This window comes from Bos grunniens, chromosome 8, assembly GCF_055505025.1.
Source record: "Bos grunniens cultivar Pamir isolate PY7600 chromosome 8, Bosgru_T2T1.0, whole genome shotgun sequence".
Lineage (NCBI taxonomy): Eukaryota > Metazoa > Chordata > Mammalia > Artiodactyla > Bovidae > Bos > Bos grunniens.
The window spans coordinates 85,807,914-85,828,118 of record NC_141172.1 but is presented as its reverse complement, the minus strand read 5'-3'; the positions used below and the strand labels follow the sequence as shown (position 1 = coordinate 85,828,118).

The 20,205-nt window shown below is 48.7% G+C and overlaps 1 protein-coding gene across 4 annotated transcripts in view; it reads right to left on the bottom strand.

The window, feature by feature from the left end:
• Positions 1-8,354: 8,354 nt before the first annotated feature.
• Positions 8,355-20,205, bottom strand: part of ROR2 (ROR family WNT receptor 2) — a 237,504-nt gene continuing 225,653 nt past the window's right edge. For 2 of the 4 annotated variants that reach the window (XM_086315664.1, XM_086315663.1), the window contains 4 exons: positions 16,823-17,137; positions 15,410-15,655; positions 12,188-12,390; positions 8,355-10,821 (listed from right to left, as the gene is read on the bottom strand). In XM_086315664.1, coding sequence (XP_086171790.1) covers positions 9,376-10,821; positions 12,188-12,390; positions 15,410-15,655; positions 16,823-17,137 — 2,210 coding nt within the window. In that variant the 3' untranslated portion in view covers positions 8,355-9,375. The remainder of the gene's footprint in view (positions 10,822-12,187; positions 12,391-15,409; positions 15,656-16,822; positions 17,138-20,205) is intronic. The other 2 variants (XM_086315665.1, XR_015131942.1) reach the window with 2 other exon arrangements.

The window sequence follows — 20,205 nt, the reverse complement described above, 5'->3', positions numbered from 1 at the left end:
CATTTTCTAGTGGCCTCTAGTGGCATTTGTTAGAGTTGCAGCACTTCTGTTTGGGGGGCTGAGGTCTGAGAGAGGCTGGGTGTTCCCGCAGACTGGAACCTGCTCCCAGCTCAGCTGCTTTGGCCGGCAGCAGTGGTGGGGGTGAGGGTGTTATAGCTCTGCTTCAAGGTCATAAGGTTCCTGCACTAATCACGTTCCTAGCTAATCGTGTGGGGACTATGGCCTTCTTGCCCCCATAAAAATCAAAAGACTCACCACCAGTTTCTTTCTCCCACTCTCTATGATCCTGAGATCCTAACCCTGTGAACTGGAAATTCACACTGTTTATAGGGATGCAATTTTTAATAGTGAGACAGGATTTCTCCAAGTTCTGTTATTTTCTCTTGCATAAGGGGACTGTATGTGGCTCTGCTGGCATGGTTTTGTTTCTATTTAGTGAAAAAGCCATCACTGGCTACAACAAAAGGAACTCTGAAGACAAACATTTTTAGATGATTCTTGGTCACAGTATTTTTTTTAGAGGCACGATTGATGAGTAAAGACCAGATCACTTAACTGCCCACTCCTGCAGAGGAACCTTCACCCTGCTGTGTTTTCATCAGAGATCTGAGCATCGCAGACATTAGAGAATGTACTTTGTTGCCGGGTTTGTATACCGGGTTCTCTGCAGCAGGCACACCGCAGGCTTCCACCAGCATTTGTCAATAAATTAATCTAACGATCTTGCCTTGGATCAGTTTGGAGAGTAAATATCTCCTTGTGATTTCTGTGGCTCAATCAGTAACTTTGCATGCTTGCATTTGGAACAGAGCGTTTTGCCCACAATTAAATCCATAACTGCTATTCTAAATAATTGTGTTAATTGCAGTGTAGCAAAGGCAGAGCTTCTCTAATAAGCACTCTAGTTTTCTTGCACATATCAGGTTTTTATGCTAGGTTATTTCAGCAAAAAATGCCCCAAGGTATAATCAAGTTAATAAAATACACTAAGAAAACACAACCTGTGCAATGAATGTGCATATTTATAGGACCTACATAACCAATCCAGCTCTTATAAGATCACTGTATCTCAGATAAAGTGAATATGGTAGATTGTATTTTGTGGGGAACGCCAAGTATAAATTGGTACTTGCCATCTACCTTGACAAGGGTTAAATCATGAGCCACTGCAGCTGCTAAACTTTATCACTCCCTAAAAGGAATTCAGAGTGGAGATCAGGAATGAAGCAGTCTGTGCTCTGGGGAAAAAATGCAAGAACAGGTCTTTCAATAGATGTTTTCAGGAGACTTTATGAGCAGTTTTATGGTGCAGTTCTTGCATCGCCTTGTATCTAGAAAAGCACTAAAATCATTAATGGTGACATCTGCCCCTCCTGACAAGCAGCAAGCCTCTGCCAAACTCTGTGCTCACTGCATGTATCCCCCTTTACTAAAATCATATGTAACACTGACCTCCCCCCTACCAATTTGGAGCAGTTTCTCAGGGCTATCTGAGATGCTGCCTCCCAGGCTATAATCCTCATTTTTCCCCAAATAATAGTTAACTTCTAACTCTCATATGTTCTGCTCCTTTTTTCAGTTGATGGAAAGAAATGTGACATTTATTTATGCTAAGAAAATCCATACGGAAAAAACTGTTTTAAGGAACTAGAATTTTACCCTTATGGGATAATAATTAAATATTTTTCGGAAAGAAAAAGGGAAAAGATAGGTTTTTCTCCCTGGTGAGACCCTAGCCTGGCAGATGGAGCCTGCAGGAGCCCGAGTCCCCTCTGTCCCCTCCAGGGAAGTGTGGGCCCAGAGAGAACAGCTACTATGTGGCAGGAGCCTGTGAGCACCTGTAGACTTGAAAAAGCAATAATATTGGTGTTTACTCTGGAAAAAAAAAAGTAAAACCAGTTTGTGCTCCTATTGGGTTAGTGAGACATTGTTCCTGCTTCTCTGCATTGCTGTCTTCTCAATGTGTAGCTTTGAAACAGATTGAGAAAGTAGGTTGGTGGCACAGCATCCGTCCACCTGCCACTCCATCTCATCTGGACCAAAGCAGACAGAGAGGCCCGGCTGCAGGTGGGAAAGATGGGTGTTGGTGAGTGAGTGTGGGTGCCAGGGCCCAGTCTCCTGGCAGCATCCCTCCCCCACCCGACCCCCGTGACTCCAGGGAAGAAGTGCATCCCAGGAGGAGTGGGGCACTGGTCCATGTGGTGGGTGGTCTCAGAAGAGAAGCCACAAAAATGGGCTCCTTTCTGCACCACGGAAGGGACCTTTGCACTCCCTTCTTCAAATGCAGGGTTTTAACACAGAAAATAAGGCAATCAAATTACAAAGAAAACATCTACATTGAAATTATCAAAATATTTTTTAAAAAACAGAATTGTAATATATGGGCTTCTCTATTAACTCAGTAGCAAGGTTTTGCAACAGGGTCCCATAATGGGTGTCTCCTTGGATTAGTGATGCGGCATTTGCAATGTGATGTGAAAGGAATCAGTTTTTACTGATGAGCAGCCATGAGTACACCAAATATATCTTTGGGTTTTTTTCCCTACATTTACAATAAGAGGAAATGCTACATTTCAGTTAGAGATTAGTGAAAATGAACGTGTACTTTCTCCCATCCACATTCACACGCAGGACCAGGGAGTCTTGAGCACCAGGGTACAGTCCTGCCAACCTGTTTTGGGATCCAGGAAATGCAGAGTCTCCAAAGAAACACTCCAGTCACCTGTAGTCACAAGCTCTAGAAGACCGTGGGCAGCACCCCTGCCAGCGTGCCCATAACGGAGGGATTTCTGTCCACTGTCAGTTGCAAACCCTGGGACCCAATCTAATGAGGCTTGTTTGATGCTCATCAGTTGACACAGTTGGGCTGTGACCAAGGAGTGTGCCTGCTAAGTCACTTCAGTTGTGTCTGACTCTTTGTGACCCTATGGACTGAAACCCGCCATGCTCCTCTGTCCATGGGATTCTCTAGGCAAGAATAAGGGAGTGGGTTGCCATGCCCTCCTTCATCATTGCACAACAAATACTGCTACCCAAGGAATACTTTGCCTGTTATTACAGTTTTTCTTGTTTAATAAACTTTCTCCTGAAAAAGTGGGGATAGTGTTTCCTATCTTATTCAGTGCTGAATTCAGCTGACAGTACATGTTCAAGAAATACTTGTTGAATGACTATAAGAACAATGAAGTGAAGGGCATTTGTTGAGATTTGATGAACAACTCACAGAACTTGTCTGCAAGCTTGATCTTTTCGTGTAAGTAATGCTTTCTTCTGATAGTCTTAAAAGTGGATGGCTCTAATGAAAGCAAATCAATGATAACAAATGTTGGAGAGTATGTAGAGAAACTGGAGTCCTCACTCATTGCAGGAGGGAGTGTAAACCAGTTTGGAAATTTTTTTAAAACATCAATGACTTTTCCATATGACTCAGCAATTCCACTGCTAGGAGTCTACCCAAGAGAAATGAAAAAGCAACATATGTCCACATATAAACACACAATGTTCATAGCAGCATTATTCATAACAGCCCCAAACTAAAAAAATCCAAATATCCATCAGTGGATGAGTGGATAAACAAAACATACCATGGAATACTATTCAGCAATAAAATGAGCTTTGATGCATATGTAACTTGGTTGAAACTTGAAAACATTCTGCTAAGTGAAAGAAGCCAGAAACAAAATGCTACATATTGTTTAATTCCACTTATAAGAAATGTCCAGAAAAGGCAAATCCATTCAGACAGAAAACAGACCAGATTGCCTGGGGCTGAGGAAGTGATGAAAATGTGGTAAGATTAAATAGGGGTGAAGGCTGCAATATTTACACATTTACTACAAATCACTGAATTGTATACTTTGGATGAGTGAATTTCATGAAAGTAAATTTCAAGATCTCTATCTTCCCAGGTTAGGAGCATGAGGGTGTAGCATATAAGAGTCTGAAACAAGATAATGGCCAGATGTGGAAGCATCTGTAGCTGGCCCTTCAGGTGGTTCATCTACAGGTTGGAAATTCCAGCTATTCCCATCCCCCATCCTGTAAGTCATTCAAACACCGGCTAATGTCTACCTTTGTGCCATGGCTGAAGTACACCTTTGCATTATTTGTGGGAAAAGCTGTGTAGCAAATTGAGACTGGAAGTCATCTAGCAGGAGGATGCTTCTTGAACATGAAAACCACCTTGCAGGCAATCTGCCTGTTAGTCTCTTCAGTCTTTTCCTTGGGCTCCTGTAGCCTAATTTGGATTATTCTGTGTATTTCAAGGGTTTCCCAGGTGGCTCTAGTGGTAAAGAATCTGCCTGCCAATGCAGGAAATGCAAGAGACTCGGGTTCGATCCCTGGGTTGGGAAGATCCCCCTGGAGGCAACCCACTCCAGTATTCTTGCCTGGAAAATTCCATGGACAGAGTAGCCTAGCAGGCTACACTTCATGGGTCCACATATTTCAAAGTAATGGTGAATTTCCTTAACAAAATTCCACAATTTCACATTCTTATTAGTTTAGTTTTCCCTCAAAGAGATGGCTTTAGTGTAGTTTTTCGGTAAGACCCCATGGTGAGGAGACAAGCAAAATATAAAATTCAGCAAAAAAAAAACCAATCTGATAAGATGATTCTTTGAAACTGTTAAACATGAATGGGGGCGGCAAGAGCACAGGGAGGGTGTGGCTGCCTCTCACCTGAATTCTCCTTTACCTGTTTGGACACTGTCTCCCCACTTTCCATCTAGATCTGAGAAATACCATTAATATCACCTCAACTTAGCCATCTAGTGGATGCAGTCATGACCTGGGGGGGTGCGAGGGGTGTGCTGTCATCCTGGGGTGGGCAGTTTTCATTTTTATGGAAGGGAGTATTGTTGCCATCCTGAGCAGGGGTGTGTGTGTGGGGGGGGCAGTTGCCATCCTGGAACAGTAAGGTTGAGGGAGTGTTGTACTTCCCTTCTAGAGTTCCAAAAAAGTGGTCATTGGCCCCATCCCTCCCTTGGTACTGGCATACTTCCCTGAGGCCTTCCAAAGCACAAAAGATGGTTTTGAGTCTGTCTCTATATCTGGGCAACATTTTTCACTAAAACCTCAGCACTTCAGACTGGGAAAAAGAATAAACAGAACAAATTAGTGAAGAAACAATACTACTGAATTAAAAATGTTAACTTGTCCTGTCTGTTTAAAAAAACACACATTAGAGCTGAGCCAAGTGTGTCCGCCACAGTCCTTCTCCGTTCGCTCCACTCCAAAGCCTGTGTGTGTGTGTGTGTGTGTGCGCGCGCGCGGGGGTCGTGGGGGGGGCACTGCAGTGGCATCTGCCTCCTTACAACCCCTGCCCTTAGGGCCTCAGGGCAGGACAACTGCTAGGAACTCCTCCAGCAGACCAGCCACCATCCACTGACAAGCCAAGACCCCCAAGATGCAGTTATGTGAAAAAAGTAAACAGAAAACCATTTGTAGAGAAGGTACCTCTTATGTTTAAAAAATGGTATAAATATAAGAACACACTGTATACATTCTTATATATGCATTAAAAAGCTGACAGGATCCACAATGAAGCAATAGTAGTCATTACTTTGTAGGGGGGTAGCTGGGGATGGGAGAGGAAATTTCCACTGTGACTCTGAACTACAGGAACTAGCTGTAGTTACAATATTAGCTATTTGTTTTCTCTATTGAATAACTAAATGAATGAAATAAAACTGAAAAAGAAATAGATCTGACAGTCAGGCTCATGTTCTTCTCAGTGAGGGTGTCAGGTAGTCTAAATTCAGGCCTCCTCCACGTAAATAAAGCATTACTCTTATTTCAAAAGCTAATTTCTGAGCACCCATGAAGTCCCAGGCCAAGAAACACTTATAGTCTCTACTACTTTAGGGACTAAAGTCTCCACTCAAGTCTCTACTCCACTGAAGTCTCCACTCAAGTCTCTACTGCTAGAGACTCCAGCAGTAGTGTCTACTACGACTTTAGGGACTGATGAAGGAAAAACAGGAGGTGGGGGTGGAACAGTTCTGACCTGGAAAGGCCACACTGATTTCCAGCCGCTAGGTATCGAGCTAGTCGTCTGATGCAAGTTTACTTTGATACAGCCTTCTCCTGAAAAGTTCATCTCAGAAAAGATTTTCTAAGTTCCCATCAGAAAGTCATAAACTGACTGAAAACAGCTGTCAATACTGAACTGACAGGTGGAATTCTTCCAAAGCGAACACTTTTAAACAAATGTTTCCCTGTTGAGAGACCCAAGAGGTTTGTCTTGATTTAGTGGGAAGAGTTATATAACTGTAACATTGAGTGAAGCACCCTAAAGGTAGCACAGAAAAGTTAGCCATTGCTCTGACAGACTGTTTCAATAAGTACTGTATACAAAAAAAAAAAAATGCATGTACAAAGTAATTGTGGCTTTATATGGCTTGAGAGCTGAAGAATTGATGCTTTTGAACTGTGGTGTTGGAGAAGACTCTTGAGAGTCCCTTGGACTGCAAGGAGATCCAACCAGTCCATCCTAAAGGAGATCAATCCTGGGTGTTCATTGGAAGGACTGATGCTGAAGCTGAAACTCCAGTACTTTGGCCACCTCATGTGAAAAGTTGACTCATTTGAAAAGACCCTGATGCTGGGAGGGATTGGGGGCAGGAGAAGAAGGGGACAACAGAGGATGAGTAGGCTGGATGGCATCACTGACTCGATGGACATGAGTTTGAGTGAACTCTGGGAGCTGGTGATGGACAGGGAGGCCTGGCATGCTGCGATTCATGGGGTCGCAAAGAGTTGGACACGACTGAGCGACTGAACTGAACTGAACTGAACACTTATGTGACCTTACTCAGTTGGTGTGGAAATCTCCCTCTTGTGGGTGTAAACAGGCGTGGGGCTAGGTGGGACAGTACGAGTGACATATATCTGAATTATGCAGCTTAGCTCTAAAATCTGTTCTGGAACATCCCAATTAAGTCACTTTTGTTCAACTGCACCAACTATAAATGCTCAATAACCTTCCTAAAGATGCAGTAACAAACAAATTTTATTTCGAGCCAAAAAATCCCCCAGATCAAAACCTCCCCAACTCTGCCAAAAACCCCTCCAAGTGTCTTTCTGCAGAATCCTGGCTGCTCGCTCTGTGGTCCCGGCCATGGCCCCGAGCACCGCCTTTACGTCTGGGTGCTGAGTGACGGGAAACTGAAGCAGCCGCTTGCCTCTCTGGCTAGGTCTGCGGACAGGGCAGCCAAAGGGCTATTTCCCATTTTTCATTCTTAGGTCTCAACGGAACAGTTAAACCATCAGGTGTACCAAATTAGAGATAAACTGAAGTTCCTCTTTCAGATCAGTGGAAATGAGAAGTAGCCCCCTGTAGCCCTGGGTTCTTCTAATATGCAATCCAGACCACACTGGCCAGGAGAGAGGCTCCAGGGGGCTCCCAGACATTCACAGGATGTACACTCAGACATGTTATTTGTTTGTGTGCATGGCTATATCCCTCAGCATCATCATGCTAACAGAGGAGCAAGGGGTGTCCACGATGGCCTGAGGTGCCAGAGAGCCAGGGAGACCCAGGTGCTGTACTTAAGAGGCTTTCAGCATCAGGACACTTTGGACCCTTGTTAGAAATGCACTTTCTTGGCCCCAACCAGACTTGCCTAGGAGCAAGTAGGGCAGTGCTTGTTTTGTAACAAGCTCCATCGGATGTTCTGATGTATGATAAAGGCCCACTGCTCATGGATGTGAAGTGAATTCCTAGCTGAGCCTTGCTTAACCTAGGGTTGTGGACCCACTCCATTAAACATGGAAAACCACCCAGGCCACGCCAAGGTAAAGGGGACCTACCTAGGGGAGAGGGGCAGCAGGGGCCATTAGCTGGACAGCAGAAGCATCCCCAGGCCTCATCCAACCCCTCCCCTGACTGGAAGCCCTGGAGCCACTGACCCCACAGGGGTACCCTGGTCCAGGTATACCGAAACTCGGCTGGCTGCGCTGCTGACCAACGATGGAAGGCAGGCAGCTTCGGGCAGGTGGTGAAGGAGGCCTAGTCTCCTTCACTGTCTCTCCCTCCAGCCCTGCTCCAGGCCTGGGGAAGCGCCAGACTCCAGGTCTAAAAATAGCAGGGGCTTTGGGACCTCAGGAGGAGAGAGGTTTAAAACCCCAAACCATCTTCACCTCATCTGCAGTTAATCCCTGCTACAGACTTTACCAAGAAAAGCAATGCAACCTGTTCCCATCATTTATCTGCCAACGTATAATATATCCACGTTCAGATGAAGTTGCTGCTCCCGGACAAGCCCCAACTGCAGCCCAAATCATCACCATTCTGCGTCTCCATCATCCAGCAACCTCCACTGCCTCACATCCTCATGACCTGCAGAGCCGACTGAACCTTCTCTTTCGCTTTATTGGGTACACCAGGTGTGGGAGTTACAAGTGAACTCTATCCCGCGTGTCAGATGCAGTGTACTTGTGGGCCTTCTGTCACAGGAGCTCTGAAATGAACGGACCTCGCTTACATATGGTACAAACACAAGCAAACCAGAATACAATCCGGTGGTATCCCAACGTGGGTAACGTAAACAGTTAAATTACGAAGTCATCATTTTAAGCTCAAAATACTTCAATGAAAACGGCATACAAAAACCATATAAATTACATTTAAGGTCTGTACAGGATTCTAAAAAAAAATAACAATGTGCTCTGTACAATGTTGCCTCCTCTGTAACATTCCAAGGCCCCAAAACACTTTCCCTTGAATTCCAGAAAACTGGGCAAAATACACATGCAGGATAATTAAAAAATTATTTCACAAGAATACAAATTCATGTGGGTTTCTTTTAAGGCACATAACGTTTTAATACAGAACTCCCATTGCAGGAGCCCCTTCCTCATCAGGCCCTGACAGGTGGCCACTTCTTGTTCCCGTTCATCTTTGGTGGGTGAGGGGAGACTGTTACCGGCAGGTGAGGGCAGCAGAGAGCAAAGCAGCCTCCTCCACCCTCAGCCTGCAGCCCAGCTGCTGGGCATCACAAATCCCAAGGTCCCAACTTGTCGCAGGCCGCTTTTTCCCAATGTTTGGACATAATCCATAGGCAGTATGGAGAGAAGATGTCACCTAATTTCCTTCAAAGCACAAGCGCTGCTCACTGATGTCGACCTCCGGGGAAATGTAGGTGGCACTGGGAGTCACCATGTGTCCTGCGGGATTACTACCCTCGCCTGGTCAGGAGCCATTGGCCAAAAGACCCTCCAACCAAACAGGTGGGCACAGCGCGGCTCTGTGCGCAAGAGGACTGCAGAGGAGGACCTGGCACAGGGAGGCTGCCCTCCAGCTCAGCGGTTCCTGGGCTGCCCTCCACCCGAGGCCCGTGTCTGTCCGCTCAGTGCCCAACGGCCCCATGGCCCTCAGGCTTCCAGCTGGACCTCGGCCTCGCCCATCTGCAGAGTGTCGTTGTCTCCCAGCAGCTCGGTCTCAGGGACTGAGCCGTCCTCCTCCTCCTCAGCTTCCTGCACGGGGCTCTGGGCCACGTCTTCCGGGACATTCTGCGCATCCTCAGTGCCCTCCGAGAGCAGGGCTGCCCTGTCCGCCACCGATGTATTGGAAGGCGCTGTGGTGACGTACCCCGTGCTGGTGGAGCCGCTGCCGCTGTGATGGGAGCCGGGCTTGGGGACCATCTGGGCAGGCACCTGCTGCGGGGCCATCTGCATTGGGATCTGGACCGGGTAAAAGTTGGGCAGGTAGGCCCCATAGGCCGGCACCGGCTGGTACCCGTTGACCGGGATGTAGAGCTGGGGAGGGGGCACCATGGGTCTGATCTGGCCCTTCATGGGGATGAACTGGGGCTGCGGGAAGGGCTGGGCCTTCTGCTTGGGTCCCCCGTAGCGGGCGTTGCTGACGTTGCTGACCGGGCTGGTGCTCAGTGAGCTGGTCTGCGTGGCGTTGCTGGCGCCCGAGGTCTGGGCCGAACTGTTGTAGGTGGACAGGTTGCCCCAGGCGCGCAGCCGGCTGTGGATGTCCTTGAAGCGAGGCCGGCGGCTGGGGAACTCGTGCCAGCACTCGATCATCAGCGCATACACCCAGGCGGGGCAGTCGTCCGGGCAGGGCAGCACCTGCCGGCTCCGGACCATCTCCACCACGTCCTGGTTGGAGTGGCCGCAGTAGGGCTGCAGGCCATAGCTGAACACCTCCCACAGGACCACACCGTAGGACCAGATGTCCGAGTCCACTGAAAACTTGCCGTACATGATGGCCTCGGGGGACATCCAGCGGATGGGGAGCAGCGCGCTGCCCGTCAGCTTGTAGTAGTCTGCCGAGTACACTTCGCGGAAGAGCCCCAAGTCCGAGATCTTCACGGTCAGCTTGTCATACACCAGGACGTTGCGGGTGGCCAGGTCTTTGTGGACCACGTGGTGGCTGGACAGGTACTCCATGCCCGCGGCGATCTGCGCCACTACATGCACGAAGTCTGGGGGCTCCAGGGCGGACTTCACTGTGCGGTCGTCGTCTGTGCTGCCCACGTCCGAATGCGGTGAGCGCATGACCAGGAACTCGTGCAGGTCACCGTGTGGGCAATAGCTGAAGATCATGCTCAGGGGTTGGTCCTTGGTCACCACCCCCAGCAGGCAGACGATGTTGGGGTGCTGCAGCCGCGCCCGCAGCAGGGCCTCGTGCCGGAACTCCTCCCGGAGCGGACCCTCCGCTTTGTCCTTCAGTGTCTTGATGGCCACGGCCTGGGTCTGCTCACCCGGCGCCGGGCCAAACAGATGGCCTTTGTAGACCTTCCCGAACCGGCCCTCCCCAAGCTCCTCCATGAACCTCACGGTGGACAAGCTGATCTCCTTGAGTTTGGCCTGCCAAGAAGAAAAGCCCCAGTGAAACATTTCTGCCACCAAGACACCAGAAGGCAGAGCCAGACAGCTGGAGAAGGGGTCGGGCGGGGGCTCCTAGAGCCACTCCCTGGCCCACCAGGCTCAGTTTCAGCCTGCATCACACACTGCTCTCTGCTCTTAAATGTGCAGGGACTGCCTGAAACCTTCAAATGGTCCCAACCAGGCTGCAAACAATGCTGCCACCTCAAGAAAGCATCATAAAGTGTGTGGGTGAGGGTGGGTGTGTGCACGCTGAGCTCCAGCTGTCCCAGGACACTCTCTCAGCTGTGTCCCCCACTGAGGGCCTTGGCTGCTGCTCCCTGCTATGTGCCCACCAACAGGCCCAGCCGCTTCTACTCATCAGCAAGGCCCTGACGTCTATTTCTCTTGAACCCTGAGGTGTGCTTCCCACGATCTGAGTCATTTTTAGAGTTCAGGCCAGCTGCTCTCCAGATGCACCTCAAAGGGCCTGTCTTGCTGCTTCCTCTTGACTAGACTCTTCATTAGATGCCATGTGACAGAGGCACCACACTGGTGAAATTGATTCAAGTCTTGCATCTCTCAGCCTCTACAACTTCCTGCCCCTTCTGTGTGCCCAGCCCTGTCCTCAGAGGCTGTCTGAACCCAGGGGAATCTGTGTCCTCACCTGCTAAACCCCCTTCCACCCTGCCACCCCCTGCAAAAATTCAGTGATGCCTGGCTATAGAACTGAATAAGTCCAGCGTCCTCCACTTCAAAGCCCAGATTGAAATGATTTTTCCCCAAAACTTGCAAGTAATGTAAATGCCCCTTCACTGAGGCTGGGTGAGCTTGGGGAAACCTTCTCCTGTGCTACACATTTCAGTTCGTTCTCACCATCCTAGGAGCCAGGTTAGGGGTGACCTGTCCCTACTACCACCTCTATAGGACTGTTGCTCTGTTCTTCCCTGAAAAACAAAACAAAGTCAGCCCAACCCCAAACTGACCAGAAAACAGGCCCTCATTCCTTAAAAACGCCATATTCGACCCTCTAGTTGTGGGGGCAATCTGAGCCCCTCTTTTGTGTGTCCTCCTGAGGGGGCAGCTGAAGCACTGCAGAATGAGGAAAGCCCATTCCCAGCCTGTGATAATAGCGCAGGTCTCTGTCGAGGCAAAACAGTGAATTCCAAACTCACCTGCCATATATTTCCTAAGGAAGCAAATGTCCCAGGATATTTTATAGAAGAAAGGACAAAAAGAAGGCCAGTTTAAAAGAATCATGTGTTGTGAATCAAGCAAATTAAGAAAGTGAGTACTGGGGGTAACCAATCTCCAGGTAGAGGTTAAGCCTGGGGGAGCAGCCTCTTTAAACAAATACTGGCACAGAGACCTGCTTGTGCTGGTTGATAAGAGGCATTTCCACATCCTGGCTGGGCGAGGCCATCAGCTGCCGCCGCTGTGGTGTAGAGGCAGAAGCCTTCTGTTTATTCCGGCACATGCAGACCAAGAAGAAAAGGCACGCGATGACAAGGGGAATGGCGATGCTTGGAACCAAGATGTACAGAATTCCCATCCTGCTGCTGTCCTGGGGACCTGTGAACAGCAAGGCATCCATGGTTTTTCTGAAAGTACCCGCCCTTTTCAACTCAGAGTTCTCCACCAGCCCACTCCCACCTCCAACTAAAATATTTAAGCACTAGCAGATAGTTATGTAAGCTGCATGAAGGGACAAAATTACAAACCAAACCTCAAAAAACATTGTGTACCCCAAAATGCACACCATGTGAGGCATGACCTAGAACTCCCTGCCAGGGGAGCAACTCAGAACGCAGAGCACAAACAACGGACTCTAAAGGTCTTACAGTAGCAGTCACCACCAACACGGTGCTTCCTAACTTGAATCCTGTTGGACATGGATGCTCTGACCTTTTCATGTTGACTGAACTTGATGAGTTGACTAAACTTGATGAAACACAAGTGTCATGCTGATCCTCAGTGAAAGGAACTGGATATTGGGATTAGACATGATCCTTGACTTCATTCAACATTTTAGGGTTTTCCTCATGTTTGTACAATGAACATATATTCTTAAAAGGCAATCATTAAAAATGCACATGATTTAAAAGAGCACTGGCAGCCAACGGGTTTAACCCAACAATATGCAGCAGGGGTACACAAACTCTTGAAAAACAACAGGTAAGATGTACAAACACTGAGGCTTCAGGACGTTTTTCTTTCTTTTCTTTACTCTCTCTCTTTTTTCCCCCCCCCCTCTCTCTTTTTTCCCCTCTATGGTGAAGAGCAACGCACAGTCTACCCCTACAGGACTCACAGAAAGCACAGAGGGCATTGGGCCGCAAGGCTGAAGCACCTCGGTGCTGCCCTCTGAGGGAGAGTTAAGGCTTCTTCTCTGTGATGCGGAAGCATGTTTTCCAAAGCCCCGCCCCGAATGCCCCCAGCAGTTTTCATCTTAACCTTGTGAATAATTACCCAGGAACTTGGGCTTCCCTATAACCAGTGGTAATGAGCTTTCCATCAGAAAGCAAACAAGTGGTTTCTGGTCCACATGGTCCCTTAAAGAGCTAACTCAGTTCTAAAAATCACCACTATCACCAGCACTGTCCCAAACCCAGTCTTGTTCCCTTGTCTCCAAAAGAAGATAAAAATCAAATACAACCACCCACAAAACCCTCCTGGTCCCACTCTGGAGACAGATGTTCTCAAAGCCTCAGGAGCAGTGGAGATTCTGGGTCATTTTTCCTAATTAAGGTCTAGGAGGGAAATTTCATGATCCTCAAGCCAAGATGAGATGTGAGCACTATCCATAGTTTTGTATATCCATTTATTTTATCATTATCTTTAAAAAATCACTAACAGAATACACGCTTATTAATAATTATAGTATTAGAGAAAATTGAATATTCTTAATAGGTAATTTGGAAATGGCAATCCACTCTAATATTCTTGACTGGAAAATTCCATGGGCAGAGGAGCCTGGCACTACAGTCCACTGGGTCACGTCAGACACAACTGAGCATGCACACTTTTCACTTCATACCATCGCTAACAGGTTGGTATTCACTTATTTTTTGATGTATATATTTAAGTTGAACATGAAATAATATCCATGAATAAACCAATATTCAACTAATTTGAAATAGAAGAAGCAGCTCATACAGTTTTTAAGAATAGAATTTAAATAGAGCTCATTTAAAATAGAATCATATTATCCATATTTTCCTGCTCCTGGTTTTGTGGTTAGAATAATATACTAGACCAGAAGGGCTTCCCTGGTGGCTCAGTGGTAAAGAATCTGCCTGCCAGTGCAGGAGATGCAAGTTCGTTCCCTGGGTTGGGAAGATTGCCTGGAGGAGGAAATGGCAGCCCATTCCAGTATTTTTGCCTGGGAAATATCATGGACAGAGGAACCTGGCGGGCTACAGTCCTGGGGTCACAAAAGAGTTGAACGCAAATTAGCAACTAAGCAACAACAACACAATATACCAGACTATGTTTCTTGAAGAACACACAGTGCCAGCCATTCATCAAAAACTGCACACTGTCCCGTGGCACAGATGAACTGCTGCCTCATCCCCTGTTGGTGAACAACTGCCTGTTTATTTAGCTCTCAGAAGTGATTCTGCAACAAATACCCTTGCATTTCTGCCTGTTTCAGTGCAAATATTTCTGCAAAGTAAAATTCCTGTGGCATTGCCAGAGGAAAGAACATACATATTTCTTTATCTCTTGATTAAATTTTAATTACAAAAATAATAACTGCTCACTGTAAAAACATCTTGCAAGTATGCTAAGTCACTTCAGTCATGTCCAACTCTTTGAGACTGTGGCCCGCCAGGCTCCTCTGTCCATGGGATTCTCCAGGTAAGAATACTGGAGTGCGTTGCCATTTCCTTCTCCAGGGGGTCTTCCCAACCCAGAAACTGAACCCACATCCCCTGTGGCTCCTGAGTTGGCAGGCGGATTCTTTACCACTGAACCACCTGGCAAGCCCAGAGATAACGACGTCTGTAAAATTTGCAACCATGAACTACACACTTTTCTTCTAGTCATAATTTAAGAGAGAAACTTCGGGGAAAACAAGAGATTTAAGTTCTATTTTCTCCTCACTCTGCTAAGTCTACGTGAAACAGTTGAGCAGAGTGGGAGGTGAGGGAGGAGGAACAGGAGGCTGCGCCCCAAGCACGGATGCTGGTCTCAGAAGCTGGTTGTAATTGTAATGGGAAGCATTTTCACTAACAGTGGGAAATGCTTGACAGTGTTCATTGAGAAACAAGATGCCAAACTGAATATCCCAGGACCACACATGGAATGACGGAAGGGCCCCCAAATGTAAACAGCAGTCTCTGCTGAGTGGTGAAACTAGAGGTGATTTGCACATTCTTCTTTAGTTTTTTTTTTCTTCTATAATTTAAAAAGGCCTGTAATGACCAGGTATTACTTTTATAACCAGCCACAACTTTACATAAAACAAATAATCATGGTGGTGAAACACGGTGGGTGGGGGAATCCCAGAGCTACCAGCCTCCTGGTACCATGTCATCACAAAGTACACCCCCCAGTCAACATTTTAAAAAAAAGAGAGAATACATACTACAAGAGGGTACGTCACACAGTTCCATGCGTACGTTTTTATTCTGCGTGAAGCACCAGGGGCCTTCCATCTGCCCTCCGGGGTTCCGGCAGTAGGCATGCCCCCCTCCGAGCTCCGGGAAGTCGGTGCTTGTCAGGTGGTGGCTGTGGGGGTGCTGCAGGGCCCACGGCTGGCACTGGTGCCCCGACTTGGTGGTGCTCGCCGTCCCTCTGTAATCCGTGCCTGAGCCATTGTAGCACTGATGGTCTGAGAGAGAAGGTTTGTCAGGAGGCCTGAAAGTTAAGAGGAAGCAGCCCTCTTCTGTGGGTCCAGGGAGCACCTGTCTTCAACTATTCCAAAAAGTAATAACCAAACCACTTCGCCAAATCGGAATTTCCAAAAGACCAAGGGATTGGAGGTAACTTCCAAGAAAAGAAGTCCTCAAGCCCACAAATTAAATAGATGGATGCACCAGGGACATATGTGGGGAAGAACCTGGTCAGAAGTTTATGACCCTGAAATAGCAGGCACCCCCCCTCTACAATGACGATGTCAACCCTAACCTCACGTTCACTTGCATTAGAAACAAAACCAAACTATACAGGAGGGATGAGAAACTTCCAGACCTGGCCCCCAAACTCAGTGAGGACGGGGCTCAGCCTGCTGTGAGCAGAGCCCCAGCTTCCCTGGGAGCCCACTCCACTCCCAGAGGAGACCCAGGGTCACTTTGAGTCGCACCTGGCATGTGTGTTTGTTGAATACCAGTTACACTGTGCTTGTTGTGTGCAGGCACTGTGTTAAGCACTCTCTAAATATTAACTCATTTAATCTTCATTCCAGCTCCTGAGGTCAGTAGTTATTATCATGGTGTAATATGAGGAAACTGATATTTAAGCAACTTGCCAGGAGGTTCATGATGTCAGCTGAGGTGCCAGGCTTTGGATGGTGCAGTGGGTCTGGAGACCAGGCTCTGGCCACCTGGTGAGGAGCCCTGCTGCTCTAGGGAACTCCAGCCTCACCAAGGAAGTGAATATTTCCCAAGTCTGGGAGGAAGTCGACCTCTTTTCTGGGTCGGCTCCTCTCAAGGAGCACCATCATCCTCAGTCAGGGGCTGAGAGATGCTTGTGCACCACAGGGAAGGCTTGGAAGGGGGCTGTTTTCCCCTAAGCTCCTTTCTTGGCGGTAGGCCCAGAGTCCTCCTGTCGGAGAAGCTAAGTGTGCGGCTCACTGGGGTAGAGTGACTTATTGGGGATCCACAGACAGGCAGCGTCAGGAGGGCTGTGCGCCGGCAACTAGATGACAGGGAGTCTGCACCCCGGGGCTGCCCTACCGGAATGGAGCGGGTCTGTGGGACTTTCCTGGACGGCTGGAATGGGGTCCCCAGGTTCTAAGAGGCAGGACCCAGGTCCTGGAGGAGGACGCGTGGGGACTCACAGCGGCCCAGCCTCTCGGCTGGGATGCCAATGCGCATGCAGTTGGCGGCGTCGGGGCTCTCAGGCATGGGCAGTGCCTCGCACTTGGGCAGCTGCAGCCGCATGAGGATGAGCGGGTTGGAGCGCGCGATCGTGTACTCCTGGCGGCACAGGTCGCTCTCCAGCACCTCGCACTCGTCCCGGCACAGTTCGCGCGGCTTGGGCGCCCGGGAGCGCGCGTCGCACAGAGGGAACACAAAGTGGCAGAAGGACGGGATGGCGAACTGCGAGCACTGGTCTGACAGGTGTGTGGAGGTGCCGATCATGGTGAAGGCGGCTGCGGAGGAGGCGAGGTCAGAGTTAGGGTGGGGTGGGTCCTGCTTCGGGGCAAACACCCTGCACGGCCACCCCTGCCCAGCGCCCCGGGTCCCATCTTCGGTCCAGGCCCTCGACCCTGCCCGGCACCCTGGCCCCCATCTCTCATCTGTGCCCCACCCCCAGCCCTCCGGCTTGCCTTCTGCTGGCCCAGAGTGGCTCTCAGGAGAGCAGCACCCCAGGGAGCACATGGGCCGCCCAGATTTGCAACTGACATAGAAAGGCCCTGGTCCTAGGGCTTCCCTTTCGAACATCAAAAATGAAACAAGAAAGGAGGAAAACCGGGCCACAGATCTCATCCACCTAGATACTACTTCCAAGGCAGAAAGATTCTGGTACCAGACCCAAAACCACTTCCTAAGGTCCTGTTATGAACCGGCTCTGCCAGTTGGTGGTAGGCGAAGCCACGGGCTGAGTGGCTTCTAGAAGGAGAGGTTGGAGAAGAGGCATAAGGTCGGAGCTTTGGTCTTCCTGACATCTTGGAGCCTGCGTGCAGAACGGAGGCCTGGCCAAGGAGTGGACGACCCAGGGTATGAACACAGAGAGCCAGAAAGATGAACAACCAGCCCTGTGACCTGTGGCCCAAGAAGGAGTCCATGACAATGGGAGTGGATAGTGGGGATTCCTTCCGGTGGAGTCTGGGGAGAGCCCAGAAACAACCAGAGGAGGTTCAAAGCGGGGAGAGTGGCAGGGCTTTGTGAAGGAGAGCAGAGAAGCAAGCCATCACAGGAGTGTCTGGAGCTTGCTGGAGTGGCTGGCTTGCTTTTAGGGGCGAGACATCACAGGGTGGGGCTTGATGGGAAGAACTGACACCTGCATGGACAAAGGAAAGGGGTGGGGGCTGCAGAGACCAAGTCTGGGCAGGTGGATGGGAGCAGAGTTGCCAGTGGCAGGAGGGAAGGTGTGCACTCCAGGGCCCTCTCCTCCGGGTTGTGGCAGTCAGCACTCAAAGGAAAGCATCAGCTGCCCCATCTGTGCCCACCCCACTTTGACCTGTGTAGGACCTGATTATAAGGATCTGACCCTGGCCAGCTAGAGAAAGAGAGGTTCCTGTGCCTATACTCCCTGCTGAGAGAAGGCGAGAGAACCTAGAGAGGTTGGAATTTGGTCCTTGGGACACTTCAGCTCCACCCGTCACCTGTAGTGCCGTGCCTAGTGCGGCCAGCAGGTGGCACTGCTGGCACCCATTTCCCTCCAAAGACCCAGCAAGGTACCCATGGCTGGCACTGGGTTAGGTGAGCTGGCATGGGAGCCCCGTTCTGGCCCAGCCTTTTCATTTACCACAGGACTGGCAGTCACTCAGTCCTTTCTGTACCTGGGTCTCTATCTGTCAAGTGATTTGTTGAGGCCACACTTTGGGAAATGGAAACCCACGTGGAGCCTATAAAATAGCGCAGGAGGTAAACAGCCGCTTTGGTCCAGGGGGCTCTGGTAATAGGCTGTCTCCATGCACCGCACGCAGCACTGGGTGCTGGGAACTCTGTAGCATGTTCGTCATGTCATCCTTAGCCTTCCGTCCCTTCTGGCCAATATTAAAATTGCAGAACAGACAGGTAAGAGGTTGAGGTGCAGGGTCTCTTAGGGTTGGCTGGTGAACTGGGTTTGAACCCAGTTCAGTCTCCTCATGTGAGCTGACAACTGACTCCCAGAAGATCTGTCACCAGTTTTGACCTCTACCCCCAGGCAGCGAAAGGCCTAAGAAAGCCAGAGGTGGCATTGCTTCGGGGCTATCAACTAAGAGGATGTGAAGGCCGCCCCTTACAGGACTGCTCCTCTCCCCGTCCCAGAGCCCATCACGTGAGGACTTATTTCTGAAAGATGGTTCTAGGCATCACAGAGAGCCAACAACCCATGTGCTTGTTTTTGTTTACATCCAGCACATCACTTTGATGGTTCTGGGGCTCATTTCTGGGAAGCTTCCAGTGTCCCTGGAACTCGTTCTGACAAGCATTCTCTTCAAACAGACTGTCTCCACAACCAACATAGTTTCTAAACCATCAGTCAGTCTAGAGCAACTTCACATTTACATTTTCAAAAATACATAAATCTAGAGAACCCTCCTTCTAAACTTTTATCTTTAAAAAAAATGCTATAGCATGAGTCTGCTTAGATATCTGAGTTGTTATCCTTTAAACTTCCTGAAGAGACAACAGAGAGACAGCCCTGTGACTTGAATCAGTGTTTGCTAATTAGTGGGATACACAATTAATTCTGGAGTCTGTGGCTGGTATTTTAAACGATGATGAGAATGGAACAGAGGATGTCAGAGTGCATGGTTTATATTAAGGCTGGAACCAAGTTTTTTCATTAATGAAATAAAACTGAAGGGAAAAATTAGCTTGCACTGCCTTTGTTAAAGCAAATGTTGTTTCCTGTAACCCATTTCAGTTCTATGAAGCAGATATATATGGATACTAAGTCACGATGTAAAATATACTTTATACTATGGGTTGTGATCATAAAGTTCAAGAAGTTCTGCTTTAAATGGCATAGGGAGCTTTTCCAATGAGAGATACAAACAAGTTCAAAACATGTGCCCACTGGACCAATACAGCACCTTCCAGGATCTCGGAGTCCCATTACTGCCCTTCCATTTCTCACTGGACACCTGACCGTGTCCTCAGGGGTCTCTGTAGCCATGGGCCAGGCAGGTTAGACCTTAGACCCTCCAGACTGAGGGCGAAAGACAAAGCCAGGGTCAAATTGGACTTAGAAGAACATTCAGTGACACTTGCATGAGTTTCTACCTGGGGTCCTCCTTTGTACCCTTACAGGGCAGTGCTTTGCCAGCCCCTCTGCAAATCCCTCCAGAATCTCCAGGGAGCCCACATCAGGGATCAGCCTGGGTCAAGAATCACTGTGCAGAGAACCTAGTTCAACTGGGACACCTGCCATCTTCACCAGATTCTCCTTAGAGTCTAAGGAGAAAATGTGGGGGTTTGTGAGGAGAGCAGAGCCGTGGTGGGGAGGGCTTTTCAGAGTCTTGGTTTAATTCATTTTCTCACTTCTTAAGGAGTTTCCCCCAGGAAG